The sequence below is a fragment of the Ranitomeya imitator genome, chromosome 7 (genome assembly GCF_032444005.1).
Source record: "Ranitomeya imitator isolate aRanImi1 chromosome 7, aRanImi1.pri, whole genome shotgun sequence".
NCBI classification, from domain to species: Eukaryota; Metazoa; Chordata; class Amphibia; order Anura; family Dendrobatidae; genus Ranitomeya; species Ranitomeya imitator.
Window position 1 is genome coordinate 182526186 of NC_091288.1, and position 26273 is coordinate 182552458.

Consider the following 26273-nt stretch of genomic DNA (forward strand, 5'->3'; position numbering starts at 1 on the left):
AACATCCTTCTCGGCAGCACATCGTCCTGTGTAAACTAGACATGTTTTGCCCAAAAATGATGGCTTTCTATGTAGTCAATCTTCAGCTGCTCAACAGTATCAGGTTCGCCAGTCTGAATTTACCCCATAGGTGCAGCGAATGCTTTGAGCAAGTAGGAGGGCCTGGGTTTAGGGACCCGAGTAGGTAATTGTCTCCCAACATGCCCCAAAGACGCACTAGAATACATTATTAAATCCCGTTTGTTCCCTGACTGTAGTTTGTAAAAAAAAAACTTTACTCACCCTCCCCTGGTCCAACACTGAGTCTTTTGCTGCTCTTGATCTATGTTATTGTCTGCAGCTCTGAGCAATTCGCGATGTCAACTTTGGCCGACCGCTGATCTCACCTACTGGGTGCATCACTGTCAACGTGACACCAGGAGCAGCGGCGGAGACTTAGAGCCGGACCCTAGAAGGGTGAGAAAGGCGCTTTTTTGTTTTTTTAAACTGCAGTTAAGAGACATGGGTATTCCAAAACCAGAAAACCCCCTCTAAGGACTCATTCAGACGTCCATGTTTTCATGTATTTTTCACGGAAAGCACACCCATTGTAGTCCATGTCTGTATTTTTGTGGACCAATTATTCACAAAATTTAAAAAATTAAGAGACGTCCATTTTCTATCTGATTTGTGGATCTCGCCCATTTTACTAAAAGAAAAAAAAAAAGAAACGTTTAGCGCTCAGTTGCCATTCGTGAGTCGTCCGAGCGCTCCCGAGAGCAAACCTTGGACTTTTTTGCATATGGCAAAACATTGATGGTAAAAACGGGCACAAGGACCAAAAAATTAAATCCGAGAATTTCCAATTAGCGCACATGTACTCTAATTTCCAAAAATAAATGTAAACATTTCACCTGCAGAAAGTCTAAGCTCCTCACTATATGATTTGCACGTACAGTTTTAGAAGAACTACAAGCCCCAGAACACCCTGGCAGACACCTGGGGCCGCTGCTTGCCGTGTGAAGCCTCTAGGGGGGGCCTGCGGCTATGGTATCATGCAGGATGCCAGGCTGCGCTCGCTGTCAGCTGCCCGGTAATGCTGTTAGTTCAGCTGAAGATGACAAATAAAGAAGGCAGAGATGTGACTGGATCAGGTCCTTCTACACCCGGGAACGTATGCCACGCACGGAGTTAAACTCCGCTGGTTGGACCGGAGAAAAGTTTGAGCTATCTGTCAGGTGGATGGTGAAGGAGCGTCGGTCGGGTAGGTGTCCTCCAGTAATCATCTAATAATAAGATCTAGAACGTTTATTGTATTTGTGTCATATTTATCACATCTCTTATAAATATTTACCTAAGATTAGGCTTGGGGGGTCCGCTCTTGGGGTGACTTAGCGATTATTTTCCAGCCTCGGTTGCCAGATCAGATGCACGTCCGCCTGTGCTGGTCACATTTCTGGCAGGATGGATACAGGTCATTGGACCATTGTAAGGTTCCTTTCCTTTGTTTTTCTATATTTCAAGACATTCACTGCATTTTGTGGTGCTGACGCCGATAGTAACGCCCAACGTTTGTATGTTTTCCTAGTTAAGGTTTAGTAAAATGAGCCGAAGCTGCATTATTGTTCAGTGTGAACTAAGACAAGTTTCCTAAACCGCTTACACATTAATAATAATATATAGAGCAGGTGGTTTCCACTGTGATCAGACATAACCCTAATATAGGTCTGATTAGGCCGGGGTCACACCAGCATAATTTGTTTTCTCATCCGGGTCCATTATGTTACAGAATGTGATGATTTATGTGATCCGATTTCCTCAGAATGGGGAACATACAGAAATTTGTGTACTCCTCATCGTCAGTCTGTGGAAACCGGACTGCACTCAGATGTCACCGAAGTGCAGTCCAATGTTTTCCACAGACCCATTGACTTCCGTGGCCGATTGTGATCCGAATATGGGATCAAACTCGGGGATGCAGTGATTTTTTTTTTTCCTCCTACCGGCGCGGTTAAAGGATCCGATGTTTTGTCAGATTGCACTGAGACCGAAAGCATGCTCATCTGCACCTGTCCTAAAGGGAATCTCACATCTGCACCTAAAACTACAGGTGTTGTATTTCGCTGCTAACATTGGGAACACAAATATATGGAAATGTTTTAGGGTCATAAACTAAAGATGAAAGAAACATTTTCATACCAACTTGGAGCTTTCTGACGTTGTTAATGTCTGAAACTAGGGAAATATGGCCAATTATGTGACATTAATTGTTTGCCACATTTTTTTTTTTACTAGATTTTTTTTTTACAATATTATTGATCACTGATTTCAGTCTGGTAAGTTAATGGTTAAATCATTCATTCATTATGGTTGATCCTGATTTTAAGATGATTAACCCATTAACAACAACATCTATGTTCAGGATAGATGATAAATGTATGATCACTGGGGGCCACCTGCTGAGACCCCCCAGGCAGTGAATGGGAGCAGTAGATGGGTATCTGGTGGATAGGTGGCTTTTTTATAGGGCAGCCTCTGCAAGGAGTAGGCCAGATTAAAGGTCGAATCGACTGATATTTTTCTGGTTATTCCCCGAGTAATCCTATCAAAGAAAACTGTCATCCTTTCAGTGTCTGGCACTTGGATTTGTCAGGATGTGGTTTCCCTGTGAGTGCCCGTCTGTAGGGTCTAGGGGGAGAAGTGAGTGGCCATCAGACTCCGCTCTCCTCTTACCCCGACTCTCCTTTCTCGGGAGGGGAAACGACCATCGATGGCTCCTAGTTTTCGTCTGGGTGGAAGCCCAGGCAAATGTTGGATCAAGATTGGGTCTCACTTGGCTTCGTCTAGTCCCTGACCCTCGTTGTGGCTCGGAGGGACGGAGATCGGTCTGCGGGGGCCTTTCACCTGTTGGGGAGGGTTACGTCTGACCACATCCCAGTGCCCTTTTTTTGTGGCACGTTTAGTCATTTTTTTTTTTTAGCTCATCAAGCACAATCTCGGGCTTCAATAACAAAAATGAAGCATAAAGCATCCAAGCTCCTTGCCTACGAGACGGGGCCAGAGGTGGCCGGTAACCTAGGCAATAAGCAGTTCTTGAGAACGGAGAGGATTTTTAATAAATAAATTGCAAAGTTGCTTGGTTTTACCAACACTTTGCAATTCTAACGATTTTCGAAGATAAGTCGTCCGCCTAAACTGTAAATCCTTTATTCCATAATAATTGAAAAACAGCGTGAATTATGCAGCCGGTACATCAGGAGATATCGGACAAGTTTCTCACTAAACAATTAGTCTTTGCCCATAGCACCTACTTGGCTATAATTATGGCCCTGTTCACATCCCATTTCTGCAGGGCGTTTCGGACAAACCCCCGACGGAGCTATAGAGTGCAATGGCACCAACACTCTGCAAATTAACCCTGCTTGTAAGTTTTTCACAGGAACAAACTGAATATATTCGAACCCTGCATGTGGAATAAGGCTGTGCCGCTGGTTCGTCCGAGTACCGGTTATAAGGGTAGAGCACACTGCGAAAATGCAGTGTGAACAGGGCCTCAGGACCATGTGTTCAGCATTTAGATGTTGCTAATATATGGGATTTGTCGAAACTGATAAGTTGTTATCTGAGCATGCTCGGGGGCTAACGGAGTGTCTTCGGCGTGCTCAAATAATATGTTTGAGTCCCCGCGGCTGCATGTCTTATGGCTGTTTCACAAGCAATCCCTGCATGTGTTGTGGCTGTCGAACAGCTGTGAGACATGTACCGAAGACAGTCGGTTAGCACCGGAGCATGTTCAGATAACACCTTATCCCAGCACATTTGCTCATCACTAGTAATATCTTTTCAACTATTGGGCATGTTACAGTTTAAAGTGAACCTGCCGGCTCCTCAATGTTGACCAAACTACGAGTAGCAAGAACCGCAGCCTCTCTGCACGATTGCCGCCAGGAATACTCTCTTAATCGGGCTGACATTTCAGAGAAAATATACTTTGAAGATCTGGGCAGGGACCATAGCCGGAGACGAGACTAGTCCAGCACTACCTCCGGACCGGCTGTTCCCAGCATCACTTCTGTGACTGACAGGTCTCTCCCTAAATCACCTCGAACAGCGCTGGGCAGTTTCATGGTGTATTCTATCTGAAAAGCCGAAAAGTTTGAGAATAATATACCTGGTTCCAATCCAGCAGCTGGCTGCCATATATGCTGCTTGTGGTCTGGCAGCATGAATCACTTGACAGGTTCCCTTTAACATTTCTAATTCTTTATTTCCTTTATTCATTATCTGTGACTGTTGTGTGGTTTGTCACTGTGACAATTCCCTTCCCTCCTCTTACTTTGGTTTTTCCCCGTCCTCCACTCCCCGGTGCATTCCTCTGTTATATGTGAGTGTATATTTGTATGCATGGTATTTTCAGTTACTCCTTGTTCGTGTTGCCTTGTTCTTCTGCTTGGTGTACTGCTGTGCACTGCAGCTCCCCTCTTCCCTGGGTGGGGGAAGGGAACAGACGGAGGGCGGATTCAGCAGATAAGGCAAGGTTGGTGGCCCCGGCATCTTCACTTTCAGAAGTATCTCTGGGAATAGGGTGAGCTAGGGTGCCCCCTAGTGGTAGGGACAGGTAAGGAGTCCCTTGGTCCCGGGTCACCCGACATCTGAGTCGTGACACATAGGAGCACTCGCTCAACTGAGTGATCCAGTGCTCTCTATGAGAAAGCCGTCGACCGACATCTTATCTCGGAGAACAAAGTGATCACCAGCGCAAAATCGGACATGCGCGATCGACATCTCTCCTGTCGGCCGGCATTTGTGTCTCAGAAGTTTACTAGCACCAGAACTGCTGAAATTCCTGCTGATTATGTAATATATGCATGCAGACATTGACATTAAAGAAATTAATAAACTCTGCATCTAAAACTTTTATTTGTTAGGAGCTGCTGTGAACTCTCCGGCACCGCTTGGATCTGATATTTATCCACAATCTTGATTTTTATTTTATGCCTTCAAGCAAAATTGTATAATGGCGGCAATAAGTTTAATATGCTAGTTTGCATTTTCACATTCTGCCAGAAATTTGCAAGTCTACGTTTAGAAAATATATGGGTACAGGTGTAAAATATTATTTTTTTTTATTTTCTAATTAAACTTTAATTTGTGTTTGGCAAAATTTGTGAAAAATAATAGGCAGGAAAAAAATGTTTAAAAGGTCCTAAACTTAAAAATTATGTAAGATGCAAATACTGTAAAAATTCAACTAAGATCTCAGACTCTATTACTGCAATTTCAGAATTTGTCACCGAGGGTGTTTTCTCTCTAGGCTTTTGTTATGCTCTATGGTGTATCTGTTTTGTCTTCTGTTGGATATACTAGTGCATTTTTAGGTACTGCACCATCCAAAGCTCACGAGATCAATGGGATTTAATTTCCTTGAGCGAGTGCCATGTTTGGCGTTGAGTCGTTCTTACAAGATGGGTTTGATGTGCGGAGTACAGACTGTGAGGCTCCTTCTCATCACTGATAGCGGAATAATCTGATAGGTACCACAAGTCCAGACTTTAGGTGACCGGTGACGCTACTTCATCACACCATTTGCTGAATCTGTATTTATATCTATTATTATGTACGGTCATCACACGGTGCATAGTAACGGAATATTAGAGGGGATGCGAACAATGAAGATCAGAATGCAGCCATGATCTCACGTGTCCAGGTCATCGGCGTGCTTCCACTAATGTATTCGGCAGCACCATCGCTAACCAGGATGTATCTGTTGACTGGTCGCGTCCATGATGAGGACTCTAGGACACGCGTTAGGGGATGGAACTATTTCATATTTCTCTCTTCACTTGCCAATATGGCAAAGCTATGTCCTCCACATTTCCTGAGGTTTTCCCTTCCATAAAACCCCCCATGCTTGGAGAATTACTTCTACTTCTACTATTGTGGCCTAAAGTTTTTTGATTTGCATAAATTTTGGTTTTCACAAAGTTTGCTGCTTCAGTGTTTTTAGATCTTAGTTGGATGTTTCTATGGCTAATGAAGTTCAACTTAAGTTTTTATACTATTAATGACAAATACATGAAGTTTATGTAAAGACTTCAAGAAGTTGTCCACTACTTTTTCATTGATAACCTATCCTTAGGATAGCTCATCAATGTCTGATCGGTTGGGGTCCAACACCCGGCACCTCCGCTGATAAACAGTTATTGGTGCTGGCAGAGGCCGGCAGCCGGAAATACTCACTTACCACAGGAGGTGGCCATCTTCTCATAGAGGCCATGGCCAGGTAATACACATCCGCCTCCTGTTGATTTGAATAGGAGGCGGATGTGTAGTACCAAGCCTCGCCCATTATCAGAAGACGGCCAGCCCTGCAAGTGAGTATTTCCGGCCGGCCACCTATTCTAAGGATAGGTCATCAATGAAAAAGTAGTGGACCACCTCTTTAATCCCTTCACGACATGCGCTGTACATGTACTGTGAATGTTGTGTCCCTCCGCCGCTGAGTCCACATCTTTCCCGGCACCTGTCAGTTGTTTTGAATAACTGACATGTGCCCGGAACAGCCACAGGTGGAATCGTGATCCACCCGTGGCTGTTAACCCGTTAAATGCCAGCGGCATTTAATGTGATCGCGCCGGAAGCGCATCACTAATCCCACCCATTGATGACCCCATCACATGATCGCGGATCACCGATGAGTCGGCATAACAACCAGAGGTCTCCAGCAGAGGCGATCGGACAACTGCAGCTTCTAGTCTCTCAAGTAGACTATTGAAGCATGCAAAATGTAAACAAAAAATGTTTTAAAAAATATTTTAAAAATATAAAAGTTCAAATCACCCCCCTTTCGCCCCATTGAAAATAACATTTTTAAAAAAATAGACATATTCGGTATCTCCACGTTCAGAATGCATGATCTATCAAGCTATGAAAATAATTAATCTGATTGATAAATGTTATAGCGGAAAAAAAAAGTAAAAATGCTAGAATTATGTTTTTCTGGTCGCCGCAGCATTGTATTAAAATGCAATAACGGTGATCAAAGGATTGTATCCACACCAAAATAGTATCATTAAAAACGTCAGCTCGGCACGCAAAAAATAAGCCCACACCCAACCCGAAATCACGAAAAATGGAGACTCTACGGGTATCGGAAAATTACACTTTTTTTTTTTTTTAACAAAGTTTAGATTTTTTTTTACCATTAAATAAAGAAGAATCCAGACATGTCTGGTGTCTATGGACTCGTAATGACCCGGAGAATCATAATGGCCAGTCAGTTTTAGCAATTGGTGAACATTGTAAAAAAACAAACAAAAAAAATTTAAAAAAAGTTGAGGAATTGCACTTTTTTTTGCAATTTCACCGCACTTGGAATTTTTTTCCCGTTTCCAAGTACCTGAAATGGTAAAAATAATGGAGTCATTCAAAAGTACAACTCGTCCCGCAAAAAAAAACAATCCCACACATGGCCATACGGTTGGGAAACTATAAAAGTTAAGGCTCTGGGAAGAAGGGGAGTGAAAAACGAAATGCAAAAACGAAAAATGGCTGTGGCGTGAAGGGGTTAATAATTCCCGTGTTGGGTTTTATTTTTCAATACTATGGCAATTAGTATGCAGGATAATCTCTTTATATATTATTCTATTTTACTCATTTATACAGTGACACTAATTTCAACAGCGAGTTACGGATATTATCATCCCCATTGGGGCTCACAATCTTAGTTCCGTATCAGTATGTCTTTGGAGTGAGGGAAGAAACCAGGGCGAACCGACACAATCACGGGAAGGACATGTAAACTCCTCGAAAATGTCCCTTTGATTTGAGCCCAGGACCCCCGTTGTGGCGAAGCAGAAGTGCTAACCACTTAGCTCAGTTTCTGGACCAAATCCCGACTGATGATGACACATTCTTGACTAATCAGTGCTTGGAGTTTATCACACTTTTTATGTTTTTATTTGTCCCCCCCCCCCAGTTTTTAAAGATTGACTACAAGTTCTCAATAGGATTGAAATGCTGGGTGGGTTTCCTGGTCGTGGACTCAGAATGTCAATGTTTTTTTCACTGAGACACTTAGTTATCACTTTAGCCTTGTGACATGGTCTTCATCGTGCTGGAAAGAGTATAAATTACTCCTGGATCGAAGGGAGAAGTTCCTCATGGAGGAGGTTTAGCTCCCATTCTTTATTCATGGCGGCATTCTTATGAGCCCGGTCTCTTGGATGAAAGGCCCTCACACAAGAATGGTCTCAGGGTGCTCTACTGTTGGCGTAACACAGGACTCGTGGTAGCGCTCACATTTTCTTCTCCAGGAAATTATTTTTCCAGATGTCCCAAACAATCTGAAGGGGCCTTCATCAGAGAAAACAACTTTGCAGGAAGTACAAAATTGGATTTCCTCTGTAACTGGGGCTGGTAAATCACTGTTTTCTCTGCTGATGATATAGCAGTCCTCTGAATGCTGAGCTCTGTATAACCCCGCCCACATCACTGATTGGTAGCATTCTGCGTATACACCGTGTACACAGAAATCAACCAATCACTGGTGGAGGCGGGGTTATACAGAGCTCATGCATCTGGTGGACTACATGGCAGCAGGTTTATTAGTCCTCTAGTGATAATCTCCTGTTGATAAAACAATGAGCAGCCCAGTAAGTGACACATTGTTGGAATCATGGTCTCTGTCTATACATTATGCTGCTCTCAGATTAGGTACGAATGTGAAGAAGATAGATACAGGTATCTTGTAACGAAAGAAAAATCCAGCTCCACGAAAATCTTCTTTATTGGTGTGAATAGAAAACACTAGAGTTGGTGAAGTAAAATGCCATGGTAGTAGATACAACAACTAGTTTTAGGTAGTGAAACCCTTAATCATGATTTCTTCACCAATAAAGAAGAGTTTTTGGATTGTCGCGAAGCTGGGTTCCTCGTTCTTTCCAATCCTTCACGTCCAAGGCGCGGACGCTTCCTTTGCTCTGGATCTTCAAGCAGTGCATGCGGGTGAGCTGGGCTCTATCTTTCCCACAGGTATCTTGTCCCCATGAACTCCTCCGTTGGCTAATTCGGCTACCATGGTCAGAGGTACTGTTCAGTGCAAGTAGGTAAATGTCAAAACAACATTGAAAATCTAGTTTCCCAGAGTTGTGGCCACTTTAGTGATACCATTAGATATTTTATGTATATTTATTCACGTGAAAATTATATCAATATCTAAAAGGAACTGTTTAAAGGTTAAGGTTGGGGTCACCAGCTTTCTCGGTCTAGATCCATATTGCTCATTCCGATTTGGTAAACTGCAATTTGCCTTCAATTATATTAATGAACCAAACTTGAAAATTGTTTAAAAAATCTAAGTTATTCTTTTTGTATTATTTTATCCTCAGGTTAAACTGCTTATATCCGGATAAAACATTCCATCATGAGAGAAACCAAGTATGTCTGTGAACTTGAAGACCTAAGGAACCGTATTGAAAATGAAGAAATGTGCTCGGAATGTCTAAAAAATACTCTGCCCCTAAGGACAGTCCGAACCAATGGTGTGGTGCCCCATCAAAGCAGGGTTTCCTGTATGCCAAAGGTACACCCAGGCCCATGGGAGATAACTAAAGTTCTGGTCACTGGTGGAGCAGGATATTTGGGTCATAACCTTGGACTAGCTCTTATAAAATTGGGCTATACTGTTATTTTATTTGATATACACAAGCCGGACCAGGACATTCCAATTCGTGCAACGTTCATACAGGTGAATCCAAAAGTCTAATTCGGAACCTTAAGGATGGAAGAAGCCTCCTTCGTCCCGTAGCCATTAAACATTGTTTGCATTGCAGGGTGACATCCGAGATTATGACGCACTTTACGACGCTTGTGAAGGAGTCGACTGTGTTTTCCATGCAGCTTCCTTCGGAATGTCGGGATATCAACAAGTGGGTAAAAGATACTTTTCTAATTCGATGTTTTTACACCTAAAAAGTTAGATGGGACTTTGCTTGGCACCATGTAGATATTAGAGGAGTTCTTCGCTCAAAGTAAAATGCCACCGATTTGGTAAAACAAATATTTTTGAAATTTTTGGACGCAGTCTTTCCAAAATTATGGTGGAACCTCTCGTAATCACAGTACCATATCTTTCTAAACCCATAAAAAACATTAGTTTCATTAGTTCCCCAACATAATGCTGTGCCAATCTCTCTCTGCTTCATTTTTTCTACCTGTACCTGTGCCCGTTGTGTTCCGCTGTAATAGGACACTTGCAGGAAACCATGTAGAGGACTGAGTGTCTTCTGTGGGTTCAGAATGCCGAGGTCAATTTATGCCCCTTGGTAGATTGCACCAGAATAATGTGATAACGAAAACTAGGCAGGCTGGGGTTAAGGTTAACCCTGTTGCTTCGCCAAGAGTTGGAGAGTTGATCATAGTCAAGCCCCTTTGTGCCAACATCACACAGAAAAGATGGATAGCTGTTTCGTCACTTTTGGAGATTAAATAATCTACCAAACTTTTTGCTCCTGTTATAAGGGTCTGGATCGCCCCCAAGGGCTAGGGAAACTCGGTACCGGGCCCTTTGGTTCTCAAGGGGGATGTCACGGTGGCTGACCCGGTCCGTGGCCCTCGGGACGTCCATTTTAAAAGGGGGGAAAGGTCTTTAAAGGGATAATGTTCGTGACGCCACCTGTGGTATTCGGTCAGGGTGACCGACGCTGCTTAGGGGTCCGCTGGGGTGATGTTATGGCAGCTAGATGGTATACCTTCCCACAGGCGAAGTATGTCCCTAGGGCTTCCCAGTGTATAGATGATGGATGACGAATGGTGTAAGGCGCAGTGAAGAACAAGGACCCAAGGTTGCAGTCTCTTTACCTTTACTGGAGGCTTCAGTGTTCACACTCCAGAGCACTGGATCACAGGGCAGGCAGAGTCCGGCCGGTCTGAAGGCAAATCCAGAGTCCCCTTATCCAGGTGGAAATCAGTAGCCTTCCTCTAGCGCCTGAGTGTTGTAGTCCCTCCCTGCTGAGCTTCTCGATGAGGTCCTCACAACTGTTGTGGATGTTATGTCGTTCTCTCTGTCCCCCTGATGGATAGGATAGGACAAACCCTTATGACTGGTGGCCTGAGGCTTTTTACAGGGACTCTATCATGCCCCAGCCCCCACAAGTTGCCACCATGCCTCCTGGGTGTAGGGTCAGGCAGCCAACGTAGAATTAACTGTCCTGCCAGTCTCTGAAGTAAAGCATAGAGATCCTTACTCCCTCGATATTCTGGCTACCGGATTCTGCGACTCAGAAGGAGGCAGCCTGTTGCAGGGCAGAACTCCTTCTGGTTTCCTCTCCTTGTGCTATGACTTCGTTTCTCACTCACTACAAAACAATTCCCTTCTGATGTCTCTTTCTTAGGATGCGGCCGCACGTGGGGCAGGCGCAGCTCCGTCTACCCTCGTCCTCTGCAGACCTCAGTCTGCGTCTGGCTCCCTCTCACTCCAGCCAGCTTCTGTCTCTAACGTTCTGTCCAGACTACCAGTTTTACCTAATTGTGAGGAGTGCCCTAATAGATAGAAGCATGGCTCCCCCTGGCTGCCTGGAGTGTGAAGTGTGTTGTGTGGCTTTTGATACCTGGTAAGGTGATCTCCTTTATTGCCTACTACGTAACATCACTCCCCTGGTGGAAGAATGACATTACTGCAACGACCAGGACCCTGGGGCGCTGCAGGTCCAAAAAGTGAAGAAATCCATTCAATTTTTTTACTGCTGCTAAATTATAAAAAAAAATGTTTTTAACATTAGACAGACAATTCTGGACAACCAATGGGTAATATTTTTCACGTATCCTGGCCACTGGAGAAATCATGAATTAGAGTTGAATTGTTATAAACTTAGTTTTTTTATTTTTAGGTCTCTGTGTAGCATCATTGATGGAATATGAATAACTACTTTAAAAAAATAGTTTTTTTTCCAGTTTTCTCGACGCTGTACTTTCAGAGAGGCTCACATTTATAGGGTGCGTTCTGCTGGACGTGAACATCTGAATTGCAAAAAACTGTATTCAGACTTATATGGAGGCGTAGCATAAAATGGGCAAGACATAATACCAAAAAATTATTTTCATACGTTTCTTGTATTGTGGATTTGTTATTTTTACATACAGACAAGCATAGTTGACCGTTTCTTTTTTTTCCTCCAAAAAATATTACAGAAAAGGTGAAAGGTGGAAAATGTAAATACCGCACTCCTCTGTGCGCCTGTAGGATCGTGTATTTGGCACATTCCCTTAAACACTTTTCTCTTTCCTACTGTTAAAGTGATCATCATTTTGCATTTCCTTATACTCTATTTTGTGTGTTTTTAGCTAATTATGTTAACTTTTATTTAGTATATAGAGCTTTTATTTTTATATCCCCCAGGAATATCATCTTCTTAAGAAACTATTTAAATTCATGGCTGTATATAAGGTGTAAAAATTAATTGAAGTCTGGATAGTTAAAAGAGCAGATTCAGCCATTAAAGTTGATTTCTTTGCATTTGCTTATTATGATATTAGCTACATGACTTCTTTGTTATAGCACCTTGTATAGCTCAACTGAAGAGGTTGTCCAGGCTTGGAGTAGTGTGTATGATTGCAGACTTGTGAATCCTCACAGCGCGCATCGTGCACACTGTCAGGATCCTCCAGCGCTGTGAGCAGGCGGTCATGTGAACACAAGTATGTGATTTGCATACTTCTGAACAGATTCCAACTAGACGTATCCTGCTTTGCTCAGTTCACTTTGCCGCGCATGTCTAGTCGGCAGATGACCGCGTGCATGCAGAATGAGTAATTGCAGCCACACACCTGCCAGCTCCCAGCGTCAGCACCGGACAATCCTGACTGCGCACACTGTACGCTGTAAGGATTCACAAGTCTGCAGTCACATAGAATTTCAGTAAAATTCTGAAGCATTGGCCCAGTTAGTCTAGATTTGATGATTATGCCTTGTTCTCAGTCCTCAGCTCTTTTAATTTTCCCGGTCCGTTGTGGATTCACACTGAGGCTAAGTGCACACGAGCGTAAAAAAATAAATAAATCCAGAGAGCGTGAACAATTTTTTGCCTCACTTGTCACCTGTATAGAATCTATATACAATCCATTTTTATAGAGTTATTAAAAATTTACAAGACTAAATACAGTTTCCTACGTTAAAGAATTGCAACTTATCCCTAAAAATCGAATGCTATATGTTGGCTTCTATGGAATCTGATTTTTGTTTTTTTTTCTGCACCCATAGACTCGAATGGACACGTTTCATCTGACACACGCAAGAAACTACTAGTCCATGCCACCATTTTTTTCACACTCAGTTTCGGTCCATGAAAACAATTTGATCATCTGCACTGCCCCACTTAACATGGTCCGTTTTTTTTTTCAGGGATAGCACGTGGACCAATACTATGGTCGTATGAACCTTGCTTGAAACTGATTCATGGAAAACTTGATCACTTGGCTTAGTGCTGCACTTTATGGTCAGGTGTCTAATTTTCTTTAGCTTTAGAATTTTATTAGTTTTTAAAGGTGAAGAAATTGCATTTTTTTTAAATGATTGCACCTATAAACCCCTAGAGTCATTGGGTGCATTTTCACTGGCTGCATACCATGAACAAGCGTTCCTATGATATATAGGGTGTAAGAAAGCAAGAAGTAAGGTCCTGCATGACGGACGTGTGTCACTGAGGTGGTTGGCCTTGGTGATGTAAAGTCTCTTCCAGTAACACAAACTAAAGACTTTTAATTTGACTGGATTTTGGGTCCAGGATTTAGGAGCAACCAAAAGAGTCTGGATGGGAAAGGTCCTTCCCACAATCCAGATCCAGGCCTAATAACAGCAGCTGGGTTTGCTCAGCAGAGTTGGAGCTGAACAGAGGTGTTTGTTTGGTGAACGTGTTTAATACTACTCGGGCTTATTGTGCCTGGACAACGGAGATTAGTGAAGCTGCCATATTTACTTTGTTCATTGTACCTGAAGAAAGGACTGTTTATGTTCTTCATTTGTGCTGACGAAGGCTGTTTACATTTTGAAGGCATAAAGTTTTTTGATGGACAATAAACCTTATCCTGTTTTTATATAAAACCCCTGTTCATGTGCGTATCCAAGAGGCTACCAGACAGCTGAAACCCTACAAGGGAAACATTTTTAAAAAAATATAAGTTTCACAAATATTTGAAAACTTTTCAAATTTTTTATATTTTTTCTGCATTTTAGCTGCATAAGAAACAAATCGAATCCATAAACATTGGAGGAACACAAGTTGTAATTGATGGTAAGTTACTGTTATAAGTCATTATCATGGCGGCAGGTGAGGGACATGTTTTTTGATGCTCAAAAAAGGTATTTAAAGAACCAATCCATAATCTTTGGTTTCTGAAGTTCATCAAAATGTTCCCCCTGATGCACCCATTCCCCTCAATCCCTATTTTCTTTTCAATACATACCCTCTAATTCCATATTATCCAACAACGCTACCGGGCTCTGTATCTGAAGTAGGGTCAGCTTGTTCCTACAACGTCCTCCTACTCTACCTCTCACCACAATGGTGCCTAAACTGGCCACCTACTCTACTTACTCCTTATCCTAGCCCCAAGTAAATTACAAAAATATTAAGCAGGTATTTCACATATCAATGTACTTATAATATTCCAATCTTTCCTTCCAGTTTGCATAGACAGAAACATCCCCAGGCTCATATACACTAGTACTGTAAATGTGGTCTTTGGTGGAAACTACATCGAAGAAGGTGATGAAGAAACAACAACCTATTATCCTCCGGAAAAGGTAATATCTGCATGATAGGAGTTTGAGTTTAACCTTTTTTTTATTTAAAATTAGAGCAGAAAAAAAGTGGACAAAGTCTATGAGTAATTTATGGAAGATGTTTTTTTTGGGGTGTTTGTAACTTTTTTTCTTGTATCACCAGTAAACTACTTGCTTTTCCGGCATACCCCAATTTGTGGTTGTTGCTCTATTCCTTTTGTAAGCAGCACTAGTGAGATAAGATTATGTTGCCACTAGGAAATTTGGCTATGCACAGGCGCATGGATGTCAATAGTCACCAATTTGCCAAAACAGTTCACATTTTTCGGGAAAGAAATGTAAGGCTATCCTAGGATGAAAAGGGACTGGATTTATACAACCCTTGTCCAGCTTAATATGACATTGGTCCATTCTTTGCAGCTGTAACAGCTTCCACCATTTTAGGAACATTTTCTTCAAGATTTCAAGCTACTATCGATGTTGGGCTCACAATCTCTGTTCTCGTTCATCCCAAGGATGTTGGATGGGTCAAGGCTGTGTAGCAAACAACAAACTCCCCCTTACCTTACTTTGTGCACTGGGGCACAGTCATGCTGGAAACGTAAAGAGTTTTCCCCAGGCTGTTTTCACAAAGTTGGAATTGTCCAAAATGTCTTCCATTCACGGGAACATAAGGGAACTAGGCCAACACCTGTAAAACAAGCTCATAGCATTATCCCAACTTTTCATCTGGCACCATGCAGTTGGTTGAGGAACGTTCTCCTAGGAATTCACCAAACCCAGACTCGTCCATCAGATGCCAGATAGAGAAACATTATCACACAACAGGCATAACATGTTACCACAGTTCCGAATCCACTGGTGGCGCCTTTACACCACTTCATCTGTCGCTTGGTCGGTGATGTAAGACTTGTATGCAACTGATCGGACATGGAAACCCATGTTAGGAAGCATCCAGTACAGTTTTTGTGCTGATGTTTACGCCAAAGGAAGTTTGGACTCTGCCTTTATGGAGTCAGCAGAACGTCGGTGGCTTTTATGCACTCTGCTCCTCAGCTGTACTTTTGGGGTGGTTGAGTTGCTTCAGTTACTTCCATTTTTTCATTAATACCAATGACAGGTGATGGGGGAATTTTTAGGAGGCAAAAAATGTAATGAACTGATTTATTACAACCGTACCTCCTATCACAGGACCGCGCAGGTATCAGGGAACTCTTTATCTTATTGGAATACTGTTAGTCATAAAAAGTCACAATGATATCTATTTTATGTACCAATTTTACCAGACCAAACTCCTTGTGTTACATGGAAATATTTTCAAAAAATATAAGGTAAAATAATATCTATAACTTTCCTCTGATAACTATATTGCTTGTTCTTAATTTTTCAGCAACTGGACTATTATTCCAAGACGAAAACCATTGCTGATCAAATGATCCTGGCAGCTAATGAGTCACCACTTAAAGGTAAACTTTCTACCTTGTAAGCCGAAACAGAACTAAATACCTTTTACTAGATAGGTGCATCTTGAACAGGGTCCTAGATATTAGTTCAGACTCTTTATTTAAGTAAAGGGTTTATAAATTACTATAACTTAAGATGGCCATGCACATTTGACTTCTTTCGTCCGAACCTGTCGATTTTGACAGGTTTGGCCGATGGTCTAATGTATATGGGGCGCTGTGTTGTGAATTCTGCTTTTGAGCTCCCTCCGGTGGTTGTAGGTGATAATGCAGTTGTCACTGGGCTGCAGTCCTGGACAGGTGTATCTGCTGATTGCAATTCTGACTGGGGTATTTAGGTTTGCAGGACTCATTAGTCCTTGCCAGTTGTCAATGTTTCTTGGGAAGTGTTGGATCTCTGTCTGGCTTCTCCTGCTTAGCTGCCAATTCAGCAAAGATAAGTGTCTGTTTCTTTTTCTATGGCACACAAGCTGTTTGCTTGTTTTTTTATTGTATTCCTGCTCTGAGTGTAGGAGTCTCTGGAGTTGCAGATATACGTTCCACGTCTTTAGTTAGATGGAGGAATTTTTTGTATAATCTGCTGTGGATATTTTTGGAAGGGTTTTAATACTGACCGCACAGAACTCTGTCCTATCCTTTCCTATTTTAGCTAGAGTCGCCTCTTGTGCTAAATCCTGTATTTCTTTCTGTTTGTGTCTTTCCTCTCCTACTCACAGCCAATATTTGTGGGGGGCTGCCTATCCTTTGGGGTTCTGCTCTGAGGCAAGGTAGTATTCCTATTTCCATCTATAGGAGTATTTAGTCCTCCGGCTGTGACGAGGTGTCTAGGGTTTGTTAGGTACACCCCACGGCTACTTCTAGTTGCGGTGTTAAGATCAGGATTTGCGATCAGTATAGTTACCACCTACTCCAGTGTAAGTTTTCATGCTGCTCCAAGGTCACCGGATCATCACAGCGCTGGCCAAATGATGCTCGGGAGAATGTCGATTAGACATGTCTGATTTGAGACTGTCGATGCTTTGTCCTCCTTGAGATAAGCCACTAGTCAACGTGTCAGTTGGCGACCCTCTCATAGAGAACACAGGAACACTCAGCCGAACGAACACTCCCCAGTACGGAAGAGTCGGCTGAGATGGCAGTCAGCCAAACAATCTTTCATCCAACAGCCATCCAATGTGTATCGCTAGCCTTACTTTATTCTGTGTTGCGATAGTGAATGCTTTTCAACGTATTTTGTAGGGTTTAGTCCACTGAAAGGATCATGTAGCCATCAGAGAGCAACATGCATTGTCAATATCATCTGTAGGAATTAATACTCCCGGGCTCGATGTGACAATGAACAATTATTTCTATAAAGGACTGAAAACACCATACAGGACCTCATACAGGTCATCAATCAAACAAAATAGGCAGAAAATGAGGTCTCGGCAATAGAGTTGAGCAAAACGTTTTGCAGGACCCTGGTCCAGTGGTCACAGACTTCCAGCACCACTTCTGATCAGTAGGCTGCTGTAAAGTCTTTATGTTTTGGCTAGGAGCAACACACAATGTAGTGGCTGCTTATTAGTCAGAAGATGCATCGGGGAGGTCACAGGTACCAGGTTTGCATTGTTCTGGTTGGGCAACCGTGGACTAGCCATATGGTCGTTGGATCACGGGGTCCTCAAACCTTTTTGATCAGCTCTCCTAGGAATCTTTTGACCACCAAGGAGGTAGAATTTTTTAAAGGCAGGAGATCAACTCTACCTTAGGTCAGATACCTGATGATCCAGACAATTTAGCTTTTCACTTTTCTTTGGTTGCTTATACAATATGCTAATAAATCCTTCGATATCACTCAGCCGATCAGTAATCATAGATTTCTGACTGCCTTCCTCAATTGAGTAGAAAGTGACGTTATAAATTGAGTTATTTGCTGTCGGCACGATTGCCTCTAAGTGTTTTGTCAGCCCAAGACCTTCTAACGGTCACCCGATACACCGAGCTGGAATAATTCATGACAGACCCCAGACATTTCCATAGCCAGGGAGTCAGTTCAGCACTTAAGCAGCTCGGAGCAGCGATAAGGTTAGAAATGCCACTGTACAACAAATTAATGTAAAGTGCAACATGATACGAGGTGCCCAGGTGAGACTGGGATAAATTTAGCCGGGGACATGTTACCGTAAGATCTCGGTTCACCTGATATCCAGGCAGAAGCCGCGGCACTGATGCAAGTATTCTGCTACTGGCACAACTGGCGGATTGAAAAAGCCTACTGTGTTGTAGGCCGAAAAGTCTAGGGGGTATCGTTTCTCCTTGTGGAGAGCACCATGGGGAGCAGACACACTTATAGGTAGGGCAATGTTTCCTGGGATTAAAGTATGCAAATTGTCCCACCTCCAAGAGGGAGAAAAGTGTCTTTTTAGTGCCTCCTACTGGAGGAAGAATTATGCCCAGAAGTGGCACAACTTCATATGACAAAAGAAGAAACTTCGGCTCCAGTAAAACATAACAGTTAGTCACTTAGAATCTCTTTCGGCAGACATCTTTCCTCCTCACCATTTCTGGATCAGATCTGCGACATTGCCAAACTTTTTTGACTAATACTTATATTGCCTCACCCTCACCGTCACTGTCGGCCTCACCTGACCTTGAAACTTTCCTGATTTTTCTCAATTTTTCTGTGTTCTTTAAGGAGGTGGTAAACTTCTGACATGCGTGTTGCGGCCTCCAGGAATTTATGGGCCAGATGAGAAGACACATTTGCCAAGACTGGTCGTAAGTCATCTGGGATTAAGTATCATATATGGTAATTGGACATGTACTACGAGGTCTAGCAAAGGATGGAGTTTAGACTGTACATGATTATGAGCCCAGTGTATGGCACGGTAGGCTGGTATCAATAGGTGACATAGTTTGATATATTCTAGGATTCCTTAAAGGGGTTGTCCAGAGTATTTAAAGAAAAGCCCAGAGGCTAAAATAATAAATGACCATATACTCGCCCATTTCATCCCGTCATGACCATATACTCGCCCATTTCATCCCCTTATGACCATATACTCGCCCATTTCATCCCCTTATGACCATATACTCGCCAATTTCATCCCCTCCGATCCAGCGCTTTGTTACTTATTCTCCCTGCTGGTCTTCTGTTACTATTCCCTGAAGACATCACTGTCTGTATACCCCATGTGACTGCTGCAGCCAATCACAGGCCCCATTTTACTTGCGCTATATACAGCGGGAAGAATCGGGTATGAAGCGCTGGAGCGACGGGGATGAACTAGGTAAGTATATCTTATTTTAGAAGTATTAGTACCTAAGGTCTGATTTTTTATGAACTTAGACGTATCCTTTACCTCAACTGGTCGTCAATGAGCCCAAAACCTTTTGTCTATTGTTTATGACCAGCTTTAGACTGATGGAAAATATCATGTTAGAACAGATAATTACTATTTTTTTTTTTTTCATCTTAATCCAGGCAAATGCAGAGAAGAGATTACTATGTTTTAAATTCTGGAATGACCGAACCAGGATGAACTGGATCCATTTATACAATCTGATTGAGGCTCATATACTTGCTGCTGAGGCTTTGACTGCCAGTAAAGGATATATAGCTGTAAGCTAAGGTCACATTTAGGCATAATAGTGAAAAATTGGGGCAAAGCCAAACTTACCGTTTCTTTAATTTATGTATTTCAGAGTGGAAAAGCCTATTTCATCCACGATGGGGAGCATGTCAGCTTTCATGAGTGGTATCTCCATCCAATGGTAAGTAACGGCTGGAGATGGATCATTAGTAGTGATGAGCGAACGTGCATGGATAAGGTGTTATCTGAGCATGCTCGGGTGCTGACCGAGTGACTTCGGCGTGCTCAAATAATATGTTTGTGCGGCTGTTCGACAGGGAATCCCTATATGTGTTACGGCTGTCGAACAGCCGCGAAACATGCAGCCGTGGGGACTCGAACATTAATCAATGTTTGGAATCACCCTGAATTGCGATTTAATTGATCCCTGTAAGTTCAGACAAGTTGATCTAATTTGGTAGATAATGAGCTATATTGGCAATATGCAAATCACTTTATTTAACCCTCCACCCTCCCCCCTAAAAAAAAAAAAAATTCTCTAAAGTGCCGGCCCCCAGGTATCTCACTTCCGTCCAATTGGCTGCTCACTACCTGATTTAAAAAATAATCCATCTCTAACAAGAGTCGTCATTGTCAATTACAAGAAGTATCATTGGGTCTTGGTCTCTCTCTGCTCCTGCTCTCCTGTCTGTCAGTCTGCTTACAGGCACAAAATAAAGATGGGGTTTCAGTTTGAGGTAGGCAAGTTCAAGAACTTATAGTGCTGACAGAATGCAGAAGAGAGGAACCACCCACTTAAAAAGTTACACATGGTGAGAATGAGGATAGTTCCTGGACATATTAGACTGGTATGTACGCAAAATGCAGTTTTAAATTGTGAATGATGAAGAGATTCTGAGATCGTTTTTTTCTACAGGATCTATATCAATTTTAATAAAATATCTTGATAGATTTTAAAGTTCTGTTTGATATGGAGCTCCAAAACTAATTTCTGTTCTTTACCCAGACATTAAAATAAATTTTACAAACAATGATGTTTTTTTAATTTCTTTTTCAGTTTGAAAAACTTGGTTTTCCAGATCCTTGGATAATTATACCCACCTCTCTGGTGTATGCTGCAGGTACGCATAGTTTATTGAGCATTTTTTTGAAGACTCTGCTTGAGGTCTAATTAATTTATACATGGAGGATTAATATGACTGGTGAGGCAATAATAGAATTGGTTTTCATCAGTGCAGGTTGTTATAGTGAGTCCTTTAAAGATGATTTGTCCCCAGGTCAAAAGTGTCCAGTGTTCGCTCCTATTTGATTCTCGCTGCTCCCCTGATTATTTTGTGCTTTTTTTTTTTCTAAATTGGCCATAGACATCCAGAGATATAGGCCTTTATATTTAATGGTAATTTTTATCAAGGGGGGTGTGGCTCACAGGGCAATAATGCAGAGCAGCTTACAGACACGCCCCAGAGGATCCTGAGAGCTCCGCCTTCTTAGTAAAGACCATAAAAATTAGCACTAAATCAAAGGACCAAGATCTCTGAAATTGTATTAGTAAAGATATCTCCAAAGCATTGGAACTATTCTTCATTTAGATTCTTTAATAGAAAAAATTTATATAAAAAAAATTGGGCTGATATGGCCTCTGTGGGCGGAATGTAAAAATATTCTTAGAATTTCTCTACATTCTTTTCTTAAGAAAACATTTGAAGCACACTACTGTGGTGCCCCATCCTTATTTTTTTCTTTCCTTCTTTTTCTACTTTCTCCCCTTCCCTAGAACGGCGTGGGTTTCTCTGTATAGCCAGCCAGGCAAATTTCACAGCTGGGGGCTGCAACCCTCAGCTGTCAGCTTCAACAAGGCTACTTATCAAGAACAGAGTTTTTCTCACGCTGCTAGCGGAGATCTCACCAAACTTACCACAGTTCAGCCAGGCTGAGAATGCAGCCTCAGTGACCAGAGGTAACCTTGATGACATTACCGCCGGTCACTGAGGCTGCGCTCGCAGCAGCTCATTCATCAGTGGCTCTCAGCCTGGACGGTCGCATCTTGGCACCGTCCAGGTTGAAAACTGTTTATCCCCCAGACATGGATTACGGCGTGGGACAGAACGATGGAGAGGTGAGGGATATTGTTTTTTTTTTTTTTTGTTTTATTACAGAAGACGAGGGCTTCGGTGGAATCAGGCGTTAGGTGAGTATAACTGTGTTTTGTTATTTTGAAATGAAAAAGTAAAACTGTGTTTTGTTTTATTTCTAATAAAAGACTTTATTCTGGCTGTGTGTTTATTTACCATATCACTAAAGGATTAGTAATGGATAGGTGCCTTATAGACGCCTCTCCATTACTAAGCTGTGGGCTTGATGTCACCAGACAATACAAAGGTGACATCAACCCCACAAATATGAACTCCACTTGCCACCGCTACAGGGCAAGTGGGACGAGCCGGGCCAAGTGCCAGAATTGGCGCATCTAATTGGTGTCTCATCAGCTGCCACCAGTGACCTGAGGTAAGCTTTATACCTCCGATCACAGCACAGTGCTCACGCTGTCTTTTGACAGTGTGAGAACCGCAGCTCTCTGACCGGCGGGAATGATTTCACTGCCGATCAGAAGCGGTGTTTGCCGCACTGTCATGCACATGACAGCGCAGCAAAGACTGGATGTTCAGGCCCTCTATTCAAGTGAATGGGTTTCGGGTACTGTTCTGGTACCTGAACCCGAACTTTTTGGAACTGTTCGGCCGAACCCGCGGGACCCGAACATCCAGGTGTCCGCCCATCTCTAAACTTAAGTCATTTGTGTACAATTTCTAATTTATTCAGTCTTCGTGTCGCTGATAGGATGATTTTAAAAATCCAAATACTTTTTCTTTTCACTTTTTAGATTTGAAAACTTTAACACTGTTTTATTCTGGGTTTTTTTTTCTAAACAATGTTCACCATTCAGTAAATAGACAATTCCGTTTTATTCTGCAGCGATTTTTCCCATGATACTAAGTTTTTATAGTTTTGATTTTAATGTTTTGCTATTTTAGCAGAATAAAAAATATAAAAATCATTTTTATTCGGTTATCGTATTTTGAGACGTATAACTAATAAATGGGTAAAATCACGTCAAAAACGTGTTTTTTTTATGCAGCGTTTTTCCTGCTGAGACACGTTTCATCTACTATAATACGGCACAATTATATTAACCCCTTGTGTGTAAACTATTACTCATCCATATCATAGGTAAAGGCTAATATGGCCGACATAATAAAGCGTCTTATTTTTTCCTGCAGCTTTCATTTTGGAATATTTGCATCTCATATTAAGACCATTCGTATCCTTAAACCCGCTGCTGACCCGGCACGAGGTAACATATTAGTTTTATAGTCCTCTTTTGTCTTACATGCTCAAAATCATAGCCGTCAGATTGGACTCCAGGTGATTCCGACATCTCACTGTCCTCAGTATCTCAATACTTCCATGTATTCCACCGCATTCTAAAAATGGTCGTGGAAAAGGAGACAAAAATGTAAAATTGTGCTTTTTCTTTTTTTGAAATATTTAAAATTGAAAAGCAAAGTGTGTTGGTTCCAAATTTGCATATTTTTTACGTTAAACCTTTTAAAAAAAATTTTTTTAACCCCTTCACAACCGATGACGTATATTTACGTCATCGACACTGTACTTGCCTTTGATGCGGGCTCACATGCTGAGCCCGCATCTTTCATTACACTTGATGGCTGATTTAATCAGCTATCAAGTGCCTCTAACAGCCGAGAATGGATCCACGATCCACCCACTGCTGTAAATGCTTCTGTTAATCACTGACGACATTTAACATGTGCTGACAAGTCATTGAACCCGTCCATTGGGAACCCTGTCACATGATCGCAGGGCGCCGATGGGTTATCATGACAGCCAGGCCTATCAATACGATCCTCCTGTGAACGCCAGCTTGTGGCCGGCATTCATAGGAGATCATGAGTTTTGCTCTACATAGCAGTGCTGGACCCGTTATGTATAGCACAGGTGCTCACATGGTCGCAGCTTCAATTCTCCTAAGGGGACTATTAAATAGAGTAAAAAAAAAAAGTTTTAACAAATATTACAAAACTAAAAAAAACACAAAAGTTCAAATCCTCCCTTTTGCCGCATTAAAAATAAAACAATAACAAATATACATATTTGGTATCACTGGGTTCAGAAATGCTCGATCTATCAATTCAATATATAAAATAAATTCATCAGATTTGTAAACAGTGTAACGAGAAAAAAAATCAAAACGCCAGAATTACCGTACGTGTTTTGTTTTGTTTTTTTGTCACTGCAACATTGCGATAAAATGGAATAAAAGGAGTTCAAAATATCATATGTACACCGAAATATAATCAATTAAAATGGTAGCTCGGTACGCAAAAAAAATAAGCCCTTACCCCGCCAAAAAAACTGGACGACCCCTTTAAAAGTAACTGTCATACCAAAAAAGCACAATTTTTTTATGGCTACAGAAGATGTATTAAAAGAAAAAGAATAAATTACATGTACCCCAAAATGGTGCCATTAAAAAAAAAATGTAAAAAAAACAAACTTAAACAATTCCTCATGCAGTGACATATGGAAGGGGACATTTAAAAATATATGAATGGCTCCAGGGTTTAAATAATGAAAAAAAAAAGTTGCTGATTTCTAAAAGATGACCCTTTATCTCTCCTGAGATGTCTGTATTCATAATAAAATAGTAATTGTGGAGCATCTTTTCTTGGGACTCTTTATATTGCCATTGCTGTTATTCTTCCTAGAAATGTATAAATCAATTGACAACTGGGTGTTACCTGTTGGGGGGGTGTCTGATATTATCCGACCACTTGCAGACTTTCAGGGAACACTACTGTTAGACTCATCAAGTGAGGTGAATCCTCCAAGCCAAAGGTCTGGGTGGACACATGGACTATGGGCATCAGCGCAGCAGATAGAAGGCGCACACAGGATATGTACAGCCAAGGAACAGGAGACCGCGGACAGGTAGAGGTAGTGCGGAAGACCTCAGACAGGCTGAGGATGTCAGATAACCGCATGCAGGCTGAGGAAGTCAGGAAACCACAGGCAGGCGGAAGACGTCAGGAAACCTCAGGCAGGCGGAGGAAATCAGGAAGCCTCAGGCAGGAGGAGGACGTCAGGAAACCTCAGACAGGCGGAGGACATCAGGAAACTTCAGGCAGGCGGAGGACGTCAGGAAACTTCAGGCAGGCGGAGGACGTCAGGAAACTTCAGGCAGGGAGAGGATGTCAGGAAACCACAGGCAGGCGGAGGATGTCAGGAAACCACAGGCAGGCAAGCGAAGTGCAGGCAGTCAGAAGATGTCAGGAAATTGTAGTAAGGCAGGTGGAGTGCTGGAGACGTTGAGTAGCAAGATTACTGAAAACTGCAGACAAGTAACTAGGGGAATGGAAACCACAGACAAGCAGGAGATGTGCTGATGAATGTGAACTGAAAATGTGCACAGCAAACTAAGAGAGTTACTACAAGTCTTAGCGCAATACCAACACCAGCTGTGTCTGTAGAGAGCCCTCATAAGGTCTTTGGAAATACAACACATGGATCACGCCAGGCTACTAGCAAAGCCCGACACGGTCACCAGAAAGTCAAACGGACCAGGGAACTTCTCTGAAAAGGGAATGGAAACCTTTTCAGGAGAAATAACAGGGGCAGAACAATACAGCGTTCTAAGGGTCTTCAGAAACAAGAAATTAACAACTTATCAACGTTATATGAACTAACAACTAATCTAAGTCTTTGTTTTCAAGGTGATGAAAATTGCAGTGGTGCACACCTTCCGAATAGATAAAGCTCGCAAAGAGCTCGGTTACAACCCAAAGAAATTCTCCTTCGCTGACTCTGTGGATTTCTACATCAAAACCAGGCCCATCCCATCCCAAGAGAAATTTAATTTTACTAAAATTGTTATTTTTGTATTGGTTTTCTTTATTTGTCTGTATGCACCGTTGTTTCTATAGATAGCCTGCATCTCCAATTGTATTATTATCCAAATAATGGGGTTACCATTAACCAATACAATATAAAATGGCTTCACCTCAATTTTATTTTTTTATTTTTTGGACATTATTTTTTCAATTTGCTTTACATCCCATTAAGGCTATGTTCACACTATGCGGTTTTTACCGCGGAACCGCCGCGATTTTGCCGCTGCGGGTCCGCAGCAGTTTTCCATGCAGGGTACAGTACAATGTTACCCTATGGAAAACAAAAACCGCTGTGCCCACATTGCGGAAAATCACGGAAAAAAACACGCGGAATTGCTGCGGAAAAAAAGAAGGAGCATGTCACTTCTTTGTGCAGAATCGCAGCGATTCTGCACCCATAGAAATGCATTGATCCGCTTACTTCCCGCATGGGGCTGTGCCCACGTTGCGGGAAGTAAGCGGATAATGTGCGGGTTATACCCGGGGTGGAGGAGAGGAGACTCTCCTCCAG

At 42.2% G+C, this 26273-nt stretch overlaps 1 protein-coding gene across 3 annotated transcripts; it reads left to right on the forward strand.

The window, feature by feature from the left end:
- The first annotated feature begins 1060 nt into the window (after window positions 1–1060).
- On the forward strand, window positions 1061–25877 carry SDR42E2 (short chain dehydrogenase/reductase family 42E, member 2). 3 transcript variants are annotated; one of them, XM_069734170.1, is made up of 12 exons: window positions 1061–1243; window positions 9369–9727; window positions 9813–9908; window positions 14210–14267; window positions 14661–14779; window positions 16149–16224; window positions 18899–18981; window positions 19688–19825; window positions 19909–19977; window positions 20854–20917; window positions 23075–23148; window positions 25586–25877. In XM_069734170.1, the coding sequence occupies exons 2-12, from the start codon at window positions 9404–9406 to the stop codon at window positions 25793–25795; spliced, it is 1311 nt and encodes a 436-aa protein (XP_069590271.1). In that variant the 5' UTR covers window positions 1061–1243; window positions 9369–9403; the 3' UTR covers window positions 25796–25877. The 3 variants fall into 3 exon arrangements, with proteins under 3 accessions (XP_069590271.1, XP_069590272.1, XP_069590273.1); XM_069734171.1 differs by having other exon boundaries at window positions 1098–1257; XM_069734172.1 differs by lacking the exon at window positions 1061–1243 and adding an exon at window positions 1357–1467.
- The last annotated feature ends 396 nt before the right edge of the window (window positions 25878–26273 follow it).

Excerpts from the sequence above, each read along its gene's own strand:
- SDR42E2 (XM_069734170.1), top strand. The coding sequence starts at position 9,404 with ATGAGAGAAACCAAGTATGTCTGTGAACTTGAAGACCTAAGGAACCGT. Across the intron at positions 14,780-16,148 it reads CCTATTATCCTCCGGAAAAG|CAACTGGACTATTATTCCAA; the intron begins GTAATATCTGCA and ends TTAATTTTTCAG. Across the intron at positions 20,918-23,074 it reads CTCTCTGGTGTATGCTGCAG|CTTTCATTTTGGAATATTTG; the intron begins GTACGCATAGTT and ends TTTTTCCTGCAG.